We start from the raw sequence: 21,390 nt of genomic DNA on the forward strand, positions 1-21,390 counted from the left end.
AGTGTTCTGAAGATTACAACTGCAATTCAACCAAGGAAAATACACGAGTTAAAGCAAATAAATAACAATACACTCATGTGAACAAACCCCAACAGTTTTTCCTCCTGTCGACCACCCGCAACCATGGAGTCATCAATGTGCATCCACCAATCTACTACTACTTCAAAACCGTCAGAACACATCTCTGTTCTGCAACCTCCCAAAAGACCCAAAGGGCAGTAACCAAGACCCGAAGGTCAGAACTTGAGACCCGGAAATCTCAATCGCCAGATTGACGTTTTCTAAAGAAAACACCCCACCAAATGCACTATAGAGGTGCGGCAGTGGCCTGACTGGAATCCATGCCAAGGTATTCGATACACCATGGCAGATAGAAAGGAGGAAACGGAGCATGAAACCTGCAAATGAAAGGATGAAACGAGTAGTTCAAGAAGCACAAACAACACACACCATGTGTCTGTGATAAAATCAGAGGACTCAAACTTGAGGGTTTGGAACTGCTACTGCTGCAACCAAAGAGAGCAGAAAATGAACACCAAACAACACCACAAACTATATACAGACCAAACTTATTATACGTCATATAAGGCGCTGCAGACTCCAAACCAGTGAAGAAAAAGACGATCATATTGATGGACTCCTTCAAACAATTCTGAGTGGATATACATATGAGCACTTGACTCTTGCCGATCGAAAAGTGATGTACCGAGCCCGAGTTCAAAAACAGAACAACCATTTCTTCTTCTTCTTCATCTCTGCCAAAAGTGATTCTAAACAGAGAAAATCAAAATCAAAACTGAAAATTTATTTAAAAAAGGCTGGGGTGAAAGAAATTTGATAGGATTTGATCGAGTTTGGTTGTCTGTGGTGGATTTGGGGTAAGGAGTGGACTAATTTGTGATTGAAAAGAGAGAATTTGGCTTATAATTGATTGATTTGGGATAATTGGGGAAAATTAGGGTACTGTTTCAGATCCCTCTTTTCCTTACAAATGCCAAACGTATAGGGTTTCTATGTGGAGTCACTTCTTGAAACTTCTCTACGAGTTATAAAGCAGGAACACAGTAGATACAATATGGGGACTGATTTAAATATATCAATTTTGGTGTCCTCTACTTATCTGAAATGCAAGGATTATCAGTTATGAGGGAAAAGTTGTACAAACAATTGACAAAGCCTACTATCGAGGTTATAAACTTGAGCACTTAGTCACTTGCTACAGAATAGAGTTTTCAGAGAGCAACTAATAATCATCAGCTCCATTTTTCCTTATAGGTGTGCGCAACCTTACAAAATATTTGGAGTTTCGAAGTACACCAAATATGACTCTACAAAATATTTGCTACTGCTTTTCCCCCCACACCAGACACTGGACAAACTATATATATATATCATGGTACAAGGGGTAAGGGTGTAGGAGACATGACAAGTTCACTAATCAGGCGATTCTGTGCATGAACATTCTCATTTTTCTCTGTATATATAAAGTCTTCCATCTCATCACTAACACCTTTCCCTCTGATCAGTTGACAGCCGCAAAAGGGGGTCTGTTAGGCGAGATACTACACGGATGTTGCTGATTCTGAATCTTGCTTCCTGCATTAACACCTTTTGAGCCGTTCAATGATCTCAACTTTGCCACAACATCTTCCAAGGCAGGTGTCCTCAAATCTTCAATGGATTCCACAGTGGGGACTACTATTGCTTGTTTTTCAGGTGTTGTTGAAGTGAAATGGTCAACCTATTTGGCAATTGTTGATCAAATTAGTGCCATTAGGAGAAATATAACTGCAATACTTTCTGTCCAAGACTCAAAGCTGACTAACAACATTTATATGACTAGAGGAGTGCAACCACTTAAAGAGTTGGACCGCAGATGGCCTGGGCAATAGTATTTTATTATTTTTTAAAATGTCAACTGCATCTATTTTTTATATATATTTATTTAATGTAGGGGAAATATGGTTGGATATGCATAAGACATATTTATAATTTTGGACCTTTTTGGACCTATATGCGAAAAAACCAGATTATTTGCTAATCTAGTAATCTACAACTCGTTTCACTCATATAGTTCAAAAGTAAGTCAACATCCGACAGCTAACACTGAAGAACTAAACGTACCAGTATCTATTCTAATGTTTTATGAAACTCAGTAAAGCTGTCAATGGATTTTGATAACCCGATAACCGATCCGAATCAAACCGATAAAAAATGGTTTAGGTTTTGATAATTTAATTTGTTCTCTACCGATCCGAAACCAAATCGAACTGAACCGATATTAGTTTGGTATTGGGTTTGTCCTCCACCGAACCGATAAGATAGCATTTTAGTAATATTTAAGATTAATTTTGTATGTGTTTATCAATTATGTGGTTAAAATTAATTAATTTAATTTAAAATTTAATTGATTTTATAGTTTTCAGTTCAGGTCAGTTCGGATTCGGTTTGTAATATATCAATTCGGTTCGGTTCGGTTTCGAATTAAATGTAATATTATCGGTTCAATTTGGTTCGGTTTTGGATTTTCCAAAACCCACCGATCCATTGACAGCCCTAAACCTCAGTGTGTTAGTCCAGAAAAGTAGGACCTACTTGTAATGGTGATTCATAAAACTGGGTGCCAAATTGAAATTTAGCCCCTGGTCCATCGACACCAGCTAGGGCTACTGCCTTTGTTGAAGATTGAGAAAACTCAATACCATATTTTAAAGCCATACTTCAAAAGTAATGAACGAAATTAGGTTGCATATACCAATGGTTAGAAACATTAACAAGCTCATAATAATGGTTCCTGCACAAAACTTTAGTAATATATCACATCTTTTAATAAATTTGTATTTTATCTGCTACTTTCTCACCGCATTAAGTTTTTCTGTGAATGGTAATTAACATGCAGTAATTTCACTAACGGTTGAAGAGGTCAGCAACATGGCTTTTTTTTCGTTAATTAAGTCAGCCTTCTGATTTGGGAGACAGGTCAACTAAATCTATAAGATATGTATGTTTGTTTTAGCGAATTCTAAGTGAGAAGGCCAAGTACGTTGTAAGAGAGCAGGTCAAGTAAACATACCAAGTAATCTTTTGTGAGGCAGTGATCTGCTCGATTTCTAATGTTCAATATGCTTTCACTGTGATTTTCTTGTAATAACCTAAGCGGACCCGAGCACAAAGTAGACTTTGACTCTATTTCCTTCATTGTTTCGTGGTCCAGTAGCAGTGAATCTGCATAAGCATTATGTTCCAATCAAGACAAGCCCAGGGCTTTTCAGCTCAATTGCCATGAAGAATTCAAAAAAGGGAAGACATCAACTTACTGTTAATAGCTGCCAGCAGATCACATGCTCTGGCATCAGATTCGGCACTCGTGGAAGATGATACAAGTTTCAGTTCTTCTAGTGTACTGTGATTTTCACAGATCTTTTCTCTGTGAAGAGAAAATAGTCAAATCCAGAGAAAAAACAAAAAATAAATAAAGAAGACGTATGTGCCCTGAATGACAGAGATACACACTTTACAATAGCTCCAATCTTTGCAATGCTATCCTTGTTGAGACGATCTACAGATAATTTGGTGTATTCCCACTGCTTCCTAGAATCATCCACTCTTTGCGAGCTGCATATAAGAGAAGACAATATTTAAGTGATCCTATAGCTACATATTTAAGAAAAGTAAGAAAAATAAATAAAATAATAGCTATACTACAGAATATCATCAAATATTGCTACATACTACACCACATAATGGCTACACATTTAAGAAAAATAAACAAAATAATATAATATCTACACAAATATACTCTCTCTCCTCCTCACCCCCCCCAAAACCAAAATGAAACCCACCGACACATAAAACACATGGAGCTGCATATAGGGGCACAATATTTCATCCTGATAAGAACTCATAGCGCAGAATGTTAACAGAAATTGAAATGTTAGATGAAGAAAGTATAGCTTACCACTCCTGAATGTTGTTTTCCATAATAACACGGCTTTCAGCAGCTGAAAATGAGTCTTCTAAGAAATGATCCTGTACCTCCCCAAAATATTCATGCCACTCCGCTTTTGCATTTGCTGAAACTTCTTGTAAACTAGACATTTCTTGTTCTAACCTTCTCTTCACTTCAATATTTTCTTCATCCATATTTCTCAAGGCCTTTGAAACCTACTCAAGAACACCACATGCGAGATATTAATATCTCTTAAAATGCCCTAACTAGAAACACAAAAAGCTATAATGATTTAGGCGTTAAGTGATTGACCATTTCAGTTTTCTTAGATGTAAAAGCGCTTAGTATCACCGCAATCTTTTGAAGCGCCTGTTTCTCCTCCAAGGAAGACTCCTCCTGCACTAGTAAAAAAAATTACGAACTGTTCTATCTATACTTGGAAGTGATTAAGTACAAACAATAATGACAAGCAGCTTTGACCTGAAATGTCTTTCCAAAGGTCTCTATCTGTCTAGACTTTTCTGCCTGATCTTCTTCAATAGATTTCGAGAGTTTTGAGAAGCGACATTGGAGGTCATAAAAAAAAACCATTGCTGCTTTTGATATAACTTGCACTGAAACCAGACTCCTTTGAAGTCCCTGCAGTTATGCAGAAATAAACTGATATAGTTACAGATTGTTGAAGATGTACAGATTATGGAATCGAAGGTCAACTGAGGCGAGATAAACTTGAACAATTGAAACTCCTGTAAAGTATTGCAAACTGTATATACCTTCTCTTGTTGCTGAGCAGAAAGAGATAGTAGTTGCTTCTGCTCGTCAATAGAACTATAGATATCCTGGATAACCTCTTCTGATTCCTTAACAGCAGTTACAAGAAACTGCAAATAAAACCTTATTATATTACCAGCCCAAATAATCATACACCACTATGTAAACCTACATCTTGACACTAATACTTTTGTAACTCCATACATTTTCAACAGCTGATGCTTGAGATGAAATTGTTAGTTTTATCAGCTTCAAGTTGGAGGAAGATTCCTTCTGCAGAATCTCAGCAAGCTCTTTCATGGCTTGCACCCCCGAGCTATATGTATTTTTAATTTGCTGAATTCTCAGTTCCAAGACCTTGGTTGCCTGATAGTGATAAACATTACAAAGTGAAATATATGTAGCAGGTCAAAAAACATCAACAGAAACAGGTAACTAGAAGCTCTTCTCATACATCACATTTACTTGCAAGGAATGAGCAGGCTTGCTCTTCCAAGCATCTTAGATGTTCCTGCTGTTGTGAAACCGACCCCAGTACTGTCCTGTGTAAGTTTTTTAAGCTCTGATCAAGTTGCGACCCAAAAGTCAGAACCAATCCATGGTTTTCTCTTTCCAAATTATTCTTCCGATCTGTAAAATGCAAGAGGGGAAATTGTTAGTCTTAAATGATTAGTTAAAACTGAGACAAACAGATTTTAAAAGACAAATACATTAGTTATGAGAAGGTTTTAACCTTGTTTAGGAATAGATTCTACTCACCTATCTCAGTGGACATAACAGTTATTTCCTCTGACGCATTCTGCAGATTAGCACGCAACTCCTTTGCGCGCTCAATTATAGAATTTTCTGTTTGACGATAACCAATATTTTAGGGTCAAAAGGACACTTCAAAAAAGACTGGACAGCACTTTGTTACTTTGGTTAGTTACCTACTTACCTGAAAGAAATGGTTTGGTCAATAAACTAGCAAATATTAAGATGAAACTTGAAAGCAATATGTACATTCATTACCTGACTGTAATAGATTTGAGATGATGTACTCCTTTTCCTTCAGGGTTGAGAGGGCTATCCTGTGATTGTCTTGAAGCTCTTGCAAGACCTTGTTACAGTTCCCCAACTTCTTCTGAAAGTACCAAAATCCAAAATTAAATTCTATTTTAAGTGTAAGTAGTATAACAAAAACAAGGACAAGCAAGTTATACACCTTGCATTCCCTTAGCTCATTCTCCAAGTCCAGTTTTTCTTCTTGCTCAGTAAGGTAGAGCTCTTGAAACTTATCTGCTTGCTGCAATTTAGATATATCAGTTCAGGTATCTGCATATTGATCAAATAAAAATAATATATAAGATGAGAGAAAAGCTATACCTTCGAACTTAGGTCTAAATCAATCTCCAGCTGCTCTATCTTCTCATTCATGGCCTGGAAGGAAGTAAAAATATCATTGTTTACGACCCACCCTATAATGTGAATATCATAGAAAACAACACAAGTAAAATGGGAACATATAGTGCATCTACAAAGCATATGACCGTTGTGTTAACGAAAAAACCAACCATAGAATTCCTAGGTCAAAAGTAAAACCATATGACTTATCACTTCCTTTCAGATGACATTATAGAAATTCCAAAGGAAATCAACCATATAATCCAGAGACTAATGAAAGGCAATTTACGACTTTTCCATTAAAAGCATTCAAACTGGACCATCACCTTCACATTTTCTAAATGGAGAAAACAGAGACAAAACCTTAAAAGATGGCATAACGAAGCAGATCTAGTTGATGTTAAGTGAGTACATCAAACTCAAAAAGATTGATAGCTACCAAAGGCAAACCTTTTTGTCAGCCTCATCTTGAACAAATCTTTCATGAGGAACATAAACTCCATTCTTTTCCCTTGCTGCTCGCACATCTATTACCAGTTTGTCAGAGATTAAGATCTATAATAAGTAAGAAATTTCTTAACTGGAATACGCAAAGTGAAAAACTCAACAGTCATCAAACCTTGTTTCATTCTTTCCATTTCTAAGTACAGATCTTTCAGCAAAGTGGCCTTAGACATTTTCTGGTTTACCTGAAAGAAATAACATTATATATCAGCTAAGTATTTGAGAAGAACTTGGTACAGGAAAAATGAGCAGTGTACTCATGCAAACCTCCGGCTTGTTTTTTATATTTTTAGCACGACATGCATAATCAAGAGTGCTTAGCGTTTCCTCAAGACAATGCACAGCTGGAGAAATTGTCGCAATAATGCATGTTTTTGTTTTTCCGCCCAATGAGTCACGTAAAAGCCGTGTAAGCTTACTGTCCCTGCATGAATTGGTAACAAAAAGGGCATTACATCAACAATCAGGGACCAGACGTAAAATAACTGAGCAATTCCTATTGACATAAACCTGTATGGTATGTGAGCAGAATGTTCCACAAGTGCATTTATGACACGACCAAGTGTTAGTAAGCTCTTGTTTATCTCCCCCGCTTCCCTTGCCCGGACCTGAAACCAATTAACAACAAAATAAACAAAAAGAATAAAAGAATAATAAATAAAGACAATCGATTCATTGACTGTAACCCGTCTCTTTCATTGTTCGTCACATCATAGGCCATCAATAGCATATTCATATGTTTAGAAGACTAAAACTAAATTTTGATAACCTTGGTCTATCTTGGTCTGACAGAACGAGGCACCTAATGATACTCTAGAACATTGATTAGATGCAACTACAGCTATGAAGGGATTACGATTCAGATGCCTGACACCACATATTGAGTTTAAAAGAAACTGAGAAAACATTTAATCCAATACATGTAAATTTGTGATTGGTATGTGGACACCAATTTAATTTTTCATATATCAAAATTCAAAACAGGAAAATGTCCAGGAACTACTCCTCCCTGAATGTCTGGGGTGTTGAATAAGTGCAACTTGTTCCATCACTCATTCATTTCTAATAACACTAAGGATATTTGACCTAAAAATATTTACTGCTTGATGGCAAGACCCTGAGAGAAGATAAACTTGAGATGGAAGAAACGGGAAAAAAAATAAGACTCTTAAAGAAAGTATATTATATTTCCTAAACTTTATCTTGTCAATCACTACACAATTTTTAAAAAGCATACAATGTGTATACCACCGAGGTGGCATGTCAGCTGGCTCGAAGTAGAGTAAGAAAGTAGAGGTGCGGAGCACCGGATCGCAACCGCGGCAGCCTGAAAGGGGGCAGGCCGTACAGAGGCAGGTGAGAAAGGTGCGGTCAGAGTCAAAGAAGTGGCAACTTAAAGGGGGAGGAACGGGGGATACCGAAGTAGGGCCACAGAACCCTAAGAGGACAGGTGTGCAAGGGTGGACCGAAGGATAGGAGGGAGATCAAAGGTTGAAAAGGGAGGGGTGGTGATATAAAAAGGAACAGTGTAAAGAGAAAAAGAGGAAAAAAAGGGAGAGGAAGGAAAAAGAGTGAGAAAGAGAGAAAAGAGAGAAAGAACCAGGACTTAGGATCTTAGAGGTGAGGATTTCTGTTCATACATTTAGTGCCGTCTGTGGGGACGAAGTAGGTCCACGACTTGAGAAGAAGGGAAAATTTGCGGAACATGGATCCAACTAAGAGAGGAAGAGGTAGAGGACGAGGTAGAGAGAGGAGGAGGGAGGAGACCGTTCCAAATGAAACGGCGAGTGTGGAAAACATAGAGGTGGGGGAAGAGGAGGTTGAAGATTTGGTGGCTGAGGCGACTAGGTTGCTTCAGGAGGAGGTAGGTAGACTCAGGGAAGAAAATGATGAGTTGAGGAGAGAAAGAGAAGACACTCAGGGGGGAGCGGAAACAGCAGTACCTGCGGGTAGTGAAGTGGAAGTGCAAAGTGAGGAATTCCTCAGGCAACCGGGGCAAACCATGCAGGAGGCATTACTATGGAAATGGTGCAGGCGATGATCGAAAGAGACAAAGAGGCTAACAGTGCAGTGGAAAAGGAGAAACACGGCGCAGCTAAAAAGATGGTGGAAAGCCTGAATCAGAATCCACTGGCTGACTCGGTCTGGAATTCTAAGGTACCCAAGAGGTTCACACAACCGCGGTTTGAAAGGTACGATGGAAAAGGAGATCCGGCTGACCATTTGCATCACTTCAGGCAGCAGATGCCACTGTGGCAAGAGGCGAAGTATGACAGACTCCGTTGCATGATGTTCCCCGCCAGTCTGAAAAGGAGAGCCTCCAATTGGTATTATCGGTTGGTGTCGCGGAGTATACAAAGGTTCGAGGAATTGGAACAAGCTTTTGTGAATCACTTCATCCATCAGAAGAAGAGGGTAGTTGATGTAGCAGATCTCTTTAATGTCAAGCAAAAGTCCGCCGAGACACTCAGAGACTTCCTGTGCAGATTTAAAGAAGAGACGCTAAGGGTGGACAATTTGGATGAGCGCACTACGGTCATAGCATTCCAGCATGGATTGAAGCAGGGAACCCGGGTGCATGAATCGGTATCTAAGATCGAAGTTACCACCTTGCATGCTTTGTACTTGAAGGTAGAGAAATCCATCAGATACGAGGACATTTTGCGGAGGACTAGTAAGGAACACAGGAAGTCCAACAAGTCGCTGCCGTGGGAGGCGGAGGGCGGAGAGAGCGAGGGGAAAACCGCGGCAAAGAGATGGAGGAAATTACAGAGGGGAGACACAAAGAGCGGAGAGAGGCAGAGACCAAGCCCGAAGGGAATACAGGGAGAGAAAGCCTTACAGCGAAATAGACTTAACTCCACTGAACAAGCCGTTGGAGGAAATCCTGCCGCTGATCAAGGGATAGTGGCACTACGAAGAATCGCGGAGCTCGCCTAAGGAGATAGAGGGAAAGCCGTTTTGTGAGTATCATCTGGTCAAAAATCATGCTACCAATGAGTGTTTTGCTTTACAATGGTTAGTAGAAAGAATGATTGGGAGAGGACAACTAAAGGAGCATGTCAAGGAAGTGCAGCCGATCGAAAGGGCTTCTGCCGTGGCCCGAATCCTGGGCACGATAAATATTATTTTCAGTGGAGAAACGCTGGGAAGGAACACCCACCGAGATAAAGTGAGGAGGACAACCAGTCTGCAGCAAATAAATGAAGTTTGTGGCGATCCGCGGCGGTTCGTGGGGGAGGAGTTCTTTTGTCGGTGGTGGCAAAGGAATGACAGTGGATCGCTTCCGACAAATGGAGGGATGTGGTGAGAGATAAGGGCGATCGGTTTGCGGCCTGAGTAACATCCACCGGTGATAGCGAGGGTTTTAGCGGCGCACCTAGTAAAGAGCCACCGGAGAACTATGGGGACAAACCGATGGCATAGCATGGATTAACGTAATTACGGCATCACGGGACGGCCGGAGAGATGAAAGAGGTCCCGTCTCGTCGGGAGCAAAGACAATGGGCGAGATTGAAGGTCGTGAACATCGGGGTAGCAGAGGAGGAGAAGTTTGTAAATGTAGGGACAAGTTTGTCAGAGGATTGGAAAAAAAATTGGTTGCCTTGTTAACTGAGAATAGCGATATATTTGCATGGACGATCGAGGACTTGGCGGGGTTGGATCCAGAGTTGGCATGTCACAGATTGCATATCGCGGGGAAGGTGCCCTTGATCAATGAAAATGAAAAGTATGAAGCACCGGTATATGCGGGAATTCGATAGGAGGTGAATAAGTTGAAAGATGTTGGAATCATCCGCGAATGCCAGTTTACTGAATGGCTGTCAAACGTAGTAGCGGTACCGAAAAAGAATGGGAAAGTAAGAATGTGTGTGGATTTCAAGGACGTCAACAAGAAGTGTCCGAAGGATTGCTACCCGATGCCGCGGATAGATGAGTTGGTGGACCCGAGCAATGAGTATAAGTTCTTTTCATTCATGGACGCGTCTATGGGCTACAATCAGGTGGTGATGTCGGCTGGACCAGGGAAAAACGGCGTTCATAGTGGAAGGAGGAACGCGTCTTGTTACACCAGAATGCCTTTTGGACTAAAGAATGCGAGGGGCAACATTTGCCGAGTGGGGAGAAGATGTTCAAGACTAAAATCAGAAAGAAGATAGAGATCTATATATATGACATGGTAGAAAAGAGTATGACTGAAGAGGAGCATTTGGAGGGTCTGAAGGAGACGTTCTCTATACTGCGGAGACACAAGCTGAGGTTGAACTCAGAGAAGTATACATTTGGGGTGACATCCGGAAAGTTCCTGGGGTATATAGTCACCTATCGTGGCATAGAGGCGATTGGAAATGTCATCTCTAGAGAATGTGAAAGAGGTTCAGAGGCTGGCTGGCAGGGTCGCGGCACTCAACATGTTCATATCAAAGTCATCGGATAAGTACCGACCCTTGTACCTACTATTAAGGAGGATGACTGACTTCTAGTGGACCGAGGCATGTGAAATGGCTTTTCAGGAATTGAAAGAATATTTGAGCAAGGCCCCGATCCTTTCGCGGCCAGGGCAAGGGGAGAAGCTGTATTTATACCTGGGGGTGTCAAAGTGTGCAATTAGTTCAGTGTTGATAAAGATGGTGGGCAAAGCAAAGAGGCCGGTGTACTTCCAGAGCACAACAATGTTGGACGCTGAAACAAGGTATAGTAGGATTGAAAAGTATGCCTTGGCTTTGGTCTTCTCTGCACTCAAGTTGAAACCTTACTTCGATGCTCATTTGGTGGTAGTGGTGACCAACTTGTCACTCAAACAGGCATTGAAGACAGAGAAATCAGGGAGAATGTTGAAATGGGCTGTGCTGCTCAGTTCATATGACATTGAGTACCAAGCTAGGACTGCGGAGAAGGCCCAGGCGATAGCGGAATTTTTGGCTGAGTTTCCAGCCGAGGACCCTACCTGGGGGGAGGAGATGGTCATGGAACCGGAGGCGGACCAAAACCACGACCCCTTGGACCTTTGGGACATGCGAAATGGATGGAGAGTCTTCATAGACGGGTCCGCTACCGACACGGGTAACGGCATTGAGGTGGTGCTGGTCACCCTAGAGAATACTCGCCTAGAGTTATCGATGAAATTGGGTTTCCCGGCTTCGAACAACGAGTCCGAATATGAGGCAATGATAGTAGGGTTGGAGGGTGTGCGTGAACTGATAGTATACTCTGATTCAAATTTGGTAATATGTCAAGTCAATGGAGGATTCGCAGCGCGGTGCCCTAGGATGGCAAAGTATCTAGAAGTTTTGCGGAGAAAGGCAGGAGAATTCGAGAAAGTCAGTTTTGCTCACCTAGGCAGGGGAGAGAATCGACACGCTGACGCCTTGGCATATGTTGCCGCCGTACTCCCAGGGACAGAAGGTAGATCTATTGAAGTCAGGGTGTTGAGCAAACCAAGCACCACGGAGGACGCTGGGGTGTGCCTGACTACGGAGCAAGAGCATGGGTGGATGGAACCCATCAAAGGTTACCTTTCAGGGGTAGAAATAGAGGACAAGGGGGAAAGGAGGAGAATGGAATAGAGGTCACAGAGATACGTTCTGCTGGATGGTGAGTTATATCGACGGAGTGTCAGTGGGCCGCTCCTGAAGTTCCTGGGACCGCAGAAGGCACAAGAGGTGTTGGGTGAGGTTCACGAAGGGGATTGTAGAAGCCACTCAGCTGGCAGGACAACTGCTCAACGGTGCTATCCCAGGGGTACTTTTGGCCCCACATGAAAAGAGATGCAACCGAGTATGCCAAGAGATGCCAGAAATTCAGATCTTTGTGCCGCTGATACACGCGCTTGCAGAACCGTTGCACAAGGTCTTTAGCCCATGGCCGTTCACTATGTGGGCGTTGGATGTCGTCGGACCTCCGCATGGCGGTGGGAAAAAGGTTTATGCTAGCCGCTGGCCCGACTATTTTACTGAAATGGGTTGAAGGGGTGGCTCTGCGTGTCGGTGAAGGAGGAGCAGGTGAAAATTCTTGTGGGAGAATATAATATCACGGTCGGACTACCGCGACACCATCATCGCGACAACGGAACCCGGTTCACGGGGAAGGTGAGAGCCTTCCTCCAAGCCTTCAAAGTGAAGCAAGGTTTCTCGACCCCTTTACAATCGAGGAGGGAATGGGCAGTAGAGTTTTCAAACAAAGTGATCATGGATAACCTAAAAGAAAAAGCTGGAGGAACGTAAGGGATGTTGGGCAGATGAGTTATACCATGTACTGTGGGCATACCGCACCACACCGCGGACATCTACATGAGAATCCCCGTTCGCAATGGCCTATGGGGTAGAGGCAGTGATCCCTGTGGAAATGATGGCGTCAACAACTAGAACCAAGGCCTTGGAAGCAAGGGTTAATGAGAAAATCTTGGCGAGAACCGAACCTGAGGGAGGAAAGGAGAGCGCGCAGCGCATTAGACTGGGAAAGTACTACTAGGAGGTTCTGAGAATGATATAACAAGCGGGTGAAGCCGCGAAAGTTTATGGTGGGCGATCAGGTGTTTCAGAGGGTGACCCCAGCCACCAGGGAAGAGACATACGGGAAGCTAGGACCCAACTGGGAGGGACCATACACCGTGGTGGAGGCTGGAATTTCTGGGACCTATAGGTTCTGCGAGGCATGAGGGGATAGCCTGTGGCGGCCGTGGAACATCAGGATGTTGAAGGAATTCCATGAGTAACTTTGTCTTTAGTGTTTTTAATTAAAGAAAACTGTATTTGCTTCATTCAAGCCTTGTAATGGTATTTTGAGTTAGCTACTATGTTAATGAAAGCAATAGCAAATTTCCTCCATCTGATAAGTGTGCATCCGTTCATGTGTGAATTAGGCCAGGGGCAGCGGACAGGGGGTTCCAAACTCAATAGCAACTCCTTAGTTAACTTGGGGGGTAAGCTGAGTGGCCCAGGCATACTCAGCGGCCCTCAACCTCTCCACGGTCAACTTGGGGGCAAGCTGAGTGGCCTGGGCATACTCAGCGGCCCTCAACCTCTCCACGGTCAACTGGGGGGCTGGCCGAGTGGCCGGGCATACTCGGTGCCCTCAACATCTCCACGATCAACTTGGGGGTAAGTTGAGTGGCTCGAGCATACTCAGCGGCCCTCAACATTTCCACGGCCAACTTGGGGGCAAGGCCGAGGTGGCTTGGGGGGCATATTCCTGGCCCCAACCAATCGCCAAAGTAAACTTGGGGGCAAACCAAGCGTCCCCAATCCTTTATGGGAACGATAGAGGAAACATGACATCGCATGAAGTGCGGCGTGGAACAAAGCAATAAGTAAATAGGGAGGGATGGCAACACAATTACAAAAGATGAATGTATTGATTGCGATGATTTTTCACCAAGCGAGTGTTAAACAAATCGAGGCCCAGGGTGGTGGTCTGCTGGGACTACCCAGAAATCCAGACCCGGGGGTTATAACAAAAAGCTAGAACATAGAAGATCAGGTTTAAACTGTGCAGCATGCTAAGCTAACAGATAGAGAGAAATCCAAGTATGTTTCATTTCGATTCTCCCGAGGCGTCCGCTTGCAGGCCACCCTCCTCCACCGCGTCGGTGGATTCGTCCACATCAATGGGAGATGTTGACACCCCAGGAAGCAGCGGCCTGGCCCGAAAAGCGAGGGGAGATGGTGAGTCGGTGGGAGCCAAAGCGGGGAGGCCGTTCGGGGAAGAAGGCGTCTGCGGCAACTAGAGCTTCCAGCTGTTGGTTCAATTCTCAGGCGATCTTCTTGGCGGCCAGGGCCTTAAAGTGTTCAGCGGCATCTTTCAACGACTGCTCCAGGTCAGCCTAAGCGGCAGCCCTATTGGCCTCCCTCTAACTCTCTAGCTGTGAGGCGACGCCGACCACATAGTCCCTATGGACTTGTTCTACGCGTTGGAGCTTTTTGTGTTGATTGAGGGCCGCGAGACAGGCGTCATCTCTTTCCTTCTCCATTTGAGCATATTTCGCTTTCCACCCCGCCGGCCCGTGGATCTCAACCTTCACCGACTCAAATGCGTCCAGGGTGTTGGTTAGATCGCGAATCACGTAACCCACATCCAGGCTCAGCTGAAGACAAGCAAAGTTAAAAAAAAGTAAGCAGCAAAGAAGGAAAGGAAAAGGAAGGGAGCATACCCTTTCCTAGCCAGTGTAGATCGCAGCCCGGTGGGAGGCGAAGGAGCCAGAATCCCCATAAACTTAATCCCTAGGGAGATGGGAACTGAAAAAGAGGGACGCACCCACCGCGGGGTTATCCAGTGCTGAATCGCGAGTGGTGGTGCGTCGCGGTCTCGGCCTTGGCGGGATGCAGTTACGTAGAGGCCCGGCGCGTAAAGGGACCAATGGGGATCGCCTCTTTGCTAGTACGGCGGGAGGATGGCCGCTGTGATGTTGGTCAGGAGGTAGGAGCGGGGGCACTAGGGGTGGCGGTCTTGGCCTTCTTGGCGGGGGGGCCAGTCATTTGTGTTGTTGGGCACCATCCATGGGAATCACTTTCCCAAAGCTTGAGCTTGGTAACATCCATATTGCCGGAAGTGCCTGCAGGGGGGCAAAATCGTCTTCCCAATCAGCTATGGAAGAATAAGACATGGGGACGGTAGCAGGGGGGATTGAGGAAGAGCCAACTAAGGACTTACAAGTCTGAGAGGCAGCGGCCTTCCGGGCGAGAGCTTGGCTATGGGAGTTCTTCGTGGTATAACCGAATGACCGATGGACTGGGGCCTTTACCCTCCGTCTTTTGGGGGGAGATGGTTTGGGTTTCCTCTCCTTGGGCGGGGGCAGAAGGTATAGAGGGCCGCGATATTGGCCAATGTCCTTTAGGGAAGGGTCTCGGAGGAGCAGACTCCCTTTGTCGGGGGTCAATGCCGGGGACGTCACACTGGTTGTCCTCTAGGCTGCGGAGTTTGTTGAAAATCTCAGAGAAAACACCAGTATCTGGGAGTGAGAATCCGGGTTACAACCTGAAAAGCAGAGGAAAAGACATGTCAAGGTGAGGACCACGAATGAAACAAACAAAGCAACCTACTCCACTCACTGCACCGGAGAAAATGGGAGTGCCTTAAGGACAGTTCAGGGGGAAGATCAGCGGAAAGGAAAGTTCCCAAACACATATAGGGGATAGTGATGACAAACCTTGTCGGAGGTGGTGACGCAGATAACAAACGACTTCTTCCGCGGACGCACGCAGAAAGATTAATACCCCACACTCCCAAACTTGGTGCTTTTCTTGATAAAATAATGGGAAGTAATGTCCTGCAGACTAATCTGCGGGGTATTCATTGTATTGTAATGGTTGGCGGCGTACATGATTCGCCAAAAGTTATCAATGCCTTGACACAGCGGAATGTTAAAGTGGTTGCAGACTTCAACATCTAACAAAAATAAGGGGAAGCGGAGACCAGCGGCTATTTGCCCCACGATTGCTACCAAGAACCCAGGCCGCGGTGGTACTAGATAGGGAAAATGAGTGACCCCGGCACATGTTCTAAGACCACGTCCTCAGGGATATCGTATGCAGCCTGCACAGCGGCCAGATTTGGTTTGCGATAGTGAGACAGAGGAGGAGGTAGCACGGAGGACCTACATGAGGTTGATGGGGCAGCGGCCGCATGGGTTGACTCATTGGAAAGGGACTCTGGTTGGTTTGCGGAGGGGCCAGGAGATCCAAACTCGGCAGAAGAGCCAGCTGATCGGGAGGTCGAGGACGCAGATCTGGTAGATCTGGAAGTGTTGGAGACACCAGAGTCAGAGCCAGACATGGTACTAAAATGGAATGGATAGAGAAGAAAGGGGATAAGAGTGATGATGGATGCCTAACGAAGGGGAGAATGAATGAAAGACGAATGAAAAGAGATCGATAAAACCAGAAAAACAAAAAAAAACAAAAAAAATAGAGAAATGTAAACTTGACCAGCGAACTTACACTAAAAAGGTGACTAAGGGGTGTAGACGCAAACCTGGATAAGGAGAGTAGTCGCCAAGTGGAGCGGAAGTGGGATGCAAGGGTAGCTTCACCGGTGGGAGCAGGATAGAAACAAGGCGCACACAAGGAAGGAAACGAAAGAAAAAGGGAGTAATAGAAAAGGAAGGCAAGGTGTGAAAAGGAAAATGAGGAGTTGTGAAGATGGAGGGGTGCATAATGAGGGCGTTTGGGTGGGATTTGATAAGTCAGGGGCAAAGTAGTAAAAGGGAGCACGCACGTGGCAAAAGGGGCCATTCAGGGGGAAACGTGTGGCATCGCAAGAATCGAAGAGACAGGGCTAGTTAGGTGTGCGCCGCAGGGAACGTGCCTAGGGACGTGTGGCAAGGGCCCGGAGGTCTAGGCAGGAGGTAACGTGGTTGTCAGAAGGGTTTGAATGGTTGATTGGTGACAAGACAACTTGGTAGGCTACCAACTGTTGAGTCTCGGCCCGCGAATCTGAGTATATCCGCGACCCGAGAAGGGGCATCTGTATCAGCTTATTTTATGACCACCGAGGTGGCATGTCAGCTGGCCCGAAGTAGAGTAAGAAAGTAGAGGTGCGGAGCACCGGATCTTGTTCCAAACACCACGAAAGGGGGAGGGCCCGTCTGAGGCCCGGTGAAAGGTCGCGGTCGAGTCAAAGAAGAGGCAACTTAAAGGGGGAGGAACGGGGGATACCGAAGCGGGGCCGCGGAACCCTAAGAGGACAGGTGTGGGTGGACCAAAGGATAGGAGGGAGATCAAAGGTTGAAAAGGGAGGGGTGGTGATATAAAAAGGAACAGTGTAAAGAGAAAAAAAGGAAAAAAAGGGAGAGGAAGGAAAAAGAGTGAGAAAAGAGAGAAAGAACCAGGACTTAGGATCTTAGAGGTGAGGATTTCTGTTCATACACAATGTTCCCATCAAAGTGACTTAACATTTTAGAGAATAGAAAAAATTTAACTCTGAAATTGAAAGCAAAACTTGATTGTTCGGATGAGATAAATGAAGTGAACTGCTAGACAATAAGATATCAACTCTGATTCACATAATTCATAAAACAAAACTTCGCTCAAACATTGTAGATTTTTTATATTTTTTGGTATAAAATGCTCAACCTATTTAATCAACTTTAGAGTAAACATTTTTGCAAAATGTCCTTCTCTGAACCAACTAAAGCAAGGATCAAGCACCAAGAAAGTTTGAGGGTTCTTCAAAAGTTTAAGAGAATTTCATTTTTTGCATGTTTCCCACGATATCTACTCCTGAGAGGAAACATCTAGTTTTGATTCTTTTGTCGTAGCACTAAAGTGATTATAAAAGGAGACCGTATGCACCCATCAATGAGCCATTTGAAAGGGTGAAATGAAGATACAGCATGGACTGATGATCAAAGAAAGCTCATATTACTTAATAAACACATGATACACAATGCTCAAATACTAGATACTTATTCAAATAAAACTAGCTAATACTTCTCTCCCCCACATTTCTTCTACTGTCTTCTTCCAAATGTAAGTCTGTAACTAGAAATAAATAAACATCTTTCGTGTCCTCTTATTGTTTCTCACTTCTTCTTCCTCTCCGTTCTATGCTTCCTTGTTTCTCAACTATACCTCAATAGTGCTCAAGTGTAGTACATTACTACAAGTAAATATTTTCAATCGGCAATATTCATTACTAAGGTCATTCGGGCCATCCCAGTTCCAGAGACTGGAGCAGTAAGAGCAGAAAAAATGAAAAAGCTCTCTTCCTCGTTACTTTGAAAATTCTATTAACAGTAAAACTAGAGGTATCTTTTATCCATGTTTCATTATTTGAGTTTTGATGAGTTGAAGCTAAATAAAACTTCCAAGATTACTAGTTAATGCAAAACTTATGTGACTAATAATTTGAAATAATTAAGAAAAGTGTTTTTATTTATTTAAAACAAGAGAGAGAGAGAGAGAGAGAGAGAGAGAGAGAGAAAATTCTGATAATGCTGCTGCAGAAGAACTTCGTAGCTTTAGTTTGTCATTCATATACTAGTAATGTCTTAGCTGCGTAAGCAAAAGTTTACTTAGACAATCAAACTTGCTAAAACTTGCTAAAAACAAATAAATAAATAAAAAACATCAAAGAGACATTGATCTACAGATTGCGTATAGGAAAGCCTATTAAGTTCTGATGTAAATTTCCTTAAAAACATCTAAACTCATGAGATAACACATGTTAATATGTATGAAAGAGGGTATCGAATGACAATACTACTTGGAACAGAGATGCTTACTTCTCTTGCGCCTGACCGTAATATGTTCTCTGAACCTGCCAAGTCTACAAGATTAAGCTTTCCACATTTAATGAGCTCCTCATCTCCAATGGTTGCTTCTTTCACATGAATAGTTATGGAAAAGACAGAATGTGAACGGCTGCATCAATGACAGTTAAACATATTTAGCTCATGTGGTCTTCAAGGCTGAGAGTCAAACTAAAATTGGTATAGTGCTACCTGCTGTGCTTGTTAAGCAACGTATCAACAGTACGTCTTCTTGATGATCCCCGTTCCAAGAGGTTATATATTTCATTAGCACTGTACACAACTTCTTCTTCTAGGCCTCTAACAATCACACCACCTTTTCCATCCTCCATCAAAGAAATTGGTTTCTTTTGTTTATCATCACCAGATCTAGGATTGTCTTCGGGAGCTAATAAATCAGTTATTTCTTCATTATATAGCTCCAGAAAAGTCACTTTCATGTTATAATCAGCTTTCTGCACTTCTAGAGTATCAAATATCTGACGGACTGCTCTTGGGATTACCCCAGCCTCTGCAGATAATTCTCCTCCCTATAGTGGATTACATGCATTACCACCTAACAAATTATGTATACATGTAATCATAAATCAGAAAGATAAATATAACAAGTCCTATACCTTACTTTTCATACCACCCTCCATTGTATATGTTTTACCTGTGCCTGTCTGCCCATAAGCAAAGACAGTACAGTTGAAACCATCAAGTACCTCACTGACTATTGGGGAGATGGCATGGTCATATATGGATCTCTGCTGCACTTTCGGTCCAAAAACCTTAAAAACAATTCACGGTAATATTAAAAAGAATACGTGCAAGTTTTGTGACAAAGGGAACAATGTTGTCTAAGTATCTTGTAAAGATGAAATGCAGACCTTATCAAAAGTAAAAGCTCTATCCACTTGCTTGTTGGCTATACTTTGCAGAACAGTTATCTCTCTTCTCTGCTCATTACATGAAATCACCTTTGGAATGTTTAGTCTTTGCTCATCGTCATTTAACGGCCTGGTAATATGTTGAGATGTCCGTAAAGCAATTAGCACATTACCACAACCTCCTTTCTCTCCCAAAAAATTTAACAACAGTAGTAACACACTAATAAAGTTACAAGCTTTTACTATAATTGTTTAAGAAGTAGTAGCCCACTCCTACACCACTATCATAAATCCTATATGATTGCAACAAACCTACGATCATTAAGAGGATTTCAGCATTGGTGGAAGAAAGTAATGTTCCAACTTAATGTCCAAAAGTTAGTTATTTTTGTTTAAGTAGACCATTGTTATTATACACTGTGGCTTTAGGGTGCTATACACTTTTCGTGCTAAAAAGGTTGAATTGAAGATGCCCAATAATTCATGTTGTGCACATGAGCTTGTAACTCAAACGGTTGTTCACCACTCCCCTCATGGGGGAAGTTGTAACTCATCGGGGCTAGTGACAAAAGCCCTGTGGCCAGGTGGCAATGATATATATGAATCATTTTAATAACTAGAAGAAACGGTATAAATATAAATATCACCTGCATCGTAGTAAAACTTGTACATTGACCTCTCGATCTCTGTCCAGACGACTAAAGTTGTTACCATCTGGTACTCTACTAGAATCAACACGGGGTCGTCTTTCGGGACGAGGCGTGAAGAATGGGTTAGGAGATGGGGTTATCCCTAACCCGGATTTCCTTGTCGGATCTGGAGTGAATTGCATTTTCTTCTTCTTTTACCTACAAAAAACACAAAGAAGCTCTTTTTTTTTATTATTATTATTATAAAACACTAATCATTATTATTAGCAAAGTTGAAAGCTCCAAAATGAGGAATGCTCCCTTACGAAATATCTAGGATTCTTCTTTCTGGAGTGGAGAGGGGATCTGTTTTTTCGGTTTTCTCTCTTTGTAATTTCAAAAGTGCAAAAAAAATCGTTAAAGACCTAGAACGTGTGTGTTTTCTTAACGGCTATTGGCTTTCGAAATTGGTGGGTACGTGGGGCCCTTTTCGATTCCTTGTAATTCAAATTTTAGGCGCGTGGAGACCACTGAGGAGCCATTTGACTTATTTTGGCAATCGGTGATATTATCACGATATTCCATAATATCCTCAAATATCGCAATAATCATGCAACACAATCAGCCCTCGTGTCCTACAATAGTCATCATCAACTAAATCTTACACAATCGAGCTACTTCTCACTTATAACCAGGGACGGGTGACCATATGCAATTATTCGTTTTAAACCATTAGAAATTTCCTGAAGTAGGCTAGTTATAGTGAGGAGCCATTTGACTTATTTTGGCAATCGGTGAATTCCATAATATCCTTCAAATATCGCAATAATCATGCAACACAATATAACGACAAAGAAATCAAAATCTTGTTGTTTTCTTATTTATTCATATTAAATATCTATACATCTCAGTTTAGCAATGAATACAAGAATAATCTGACTAAGAAATAAAACCTAAACTAATAAAAGAATAATTATCAAATCATTTTAAGATAAACAACTATACAATGAACTATGATATGAAATGCAATGGCAG

General features: G+C 42.7%; 1 protein-coding gene across 1 annotated transcript; it reads right to left on the reverse strand.

The window, feature by feature from the left end:
* Positions 1-1,121: 1,121 nt before the first annotated feature.
* Positions 1,122-20,802, reverse strand: LOC147481441 (ATP binding microtubule motor family protein). The gene is made up of 24 exons (XM_086580887.1): positions 20,682-20,802; positions 20,374-20,574; positions 19,727-19,856; positions 19,472-19,627; positions 19,047-19,384; positions 18,828-18,966; positions 7,118-7,215; positions 6,875-7,031; positions 6,723-6,792; positions 6,554-6,630; positions 6,086-6,139; positions 5,925-6,005; positions 5,732-5,843; positions 5,480-5,566; positions 5,175-5,350; positions 4,925-5,086; positions 4,723-4,830; positions 4,430-4,588; positions 4,262-4,345; positions 3,959-4,164; positions 3,514-3,615; positions 3,318-3,427; positions 3,074-3,225; positions 1,122-1,741 (listed from the first exon to the last, which is right to left on the reverse strand). Exons 2-24 carry the CDS (start codon positions 20,556-20,558, stop codon positions 1,523-1,525), a joined length of 3,162 nt encoding a protein of 1,053 aa, XP_086437013.1. The 5' UTR covers positions 20,559-20,574; positions 20,682-20,802; the 3' UTR covers positions 1,122-1,522.
* Between the last annotated feature and the right edge of the window lie 588 nt (positions 20,803-21,390).

The sequence above is a fragment of the Coptis chinensis genome, chromosome 8 (assembly GCF_015680905.1).
Source record: "Coptis chinensis isolate HL-2020 chromosome 8, ASM1568090v1, whole genome shotgun sequence".
NCBI lineage: Eukaryota > Viridiplantae > Streptophyta > Magnoliopsida > Ranunculales > Ranunculaceae > Coptis > Coptis chinensis.

What these genes read in the sequence shown, in the direction of transcription:
- LOC147481441 (XM_086580887.1), bottom strand. Translation starts at nt 20,558, where the DNA reads ATGCAATTCACTCCAGATCCGACAAGGAAATCCGGGTTAGGGATAACC. An exon ending in TTGCTTAACAAGCACAGCAG is followed by an intron (nt 18,967 to 19,046) that starts GTAGCACTATAC and finishes TCATTGATGCAG; the next exon opens with CCGTTCACATTCTGTCTTTT. An exon ending in CTGCTCAGCAACAAGAGAAG is followed by an intron (nt 4,589 to 4,722) that starts GTATATACAGTT and finishes GCATAACTGCAG; the next exon opens with GGACTTCAAAGGAGTCTGGT.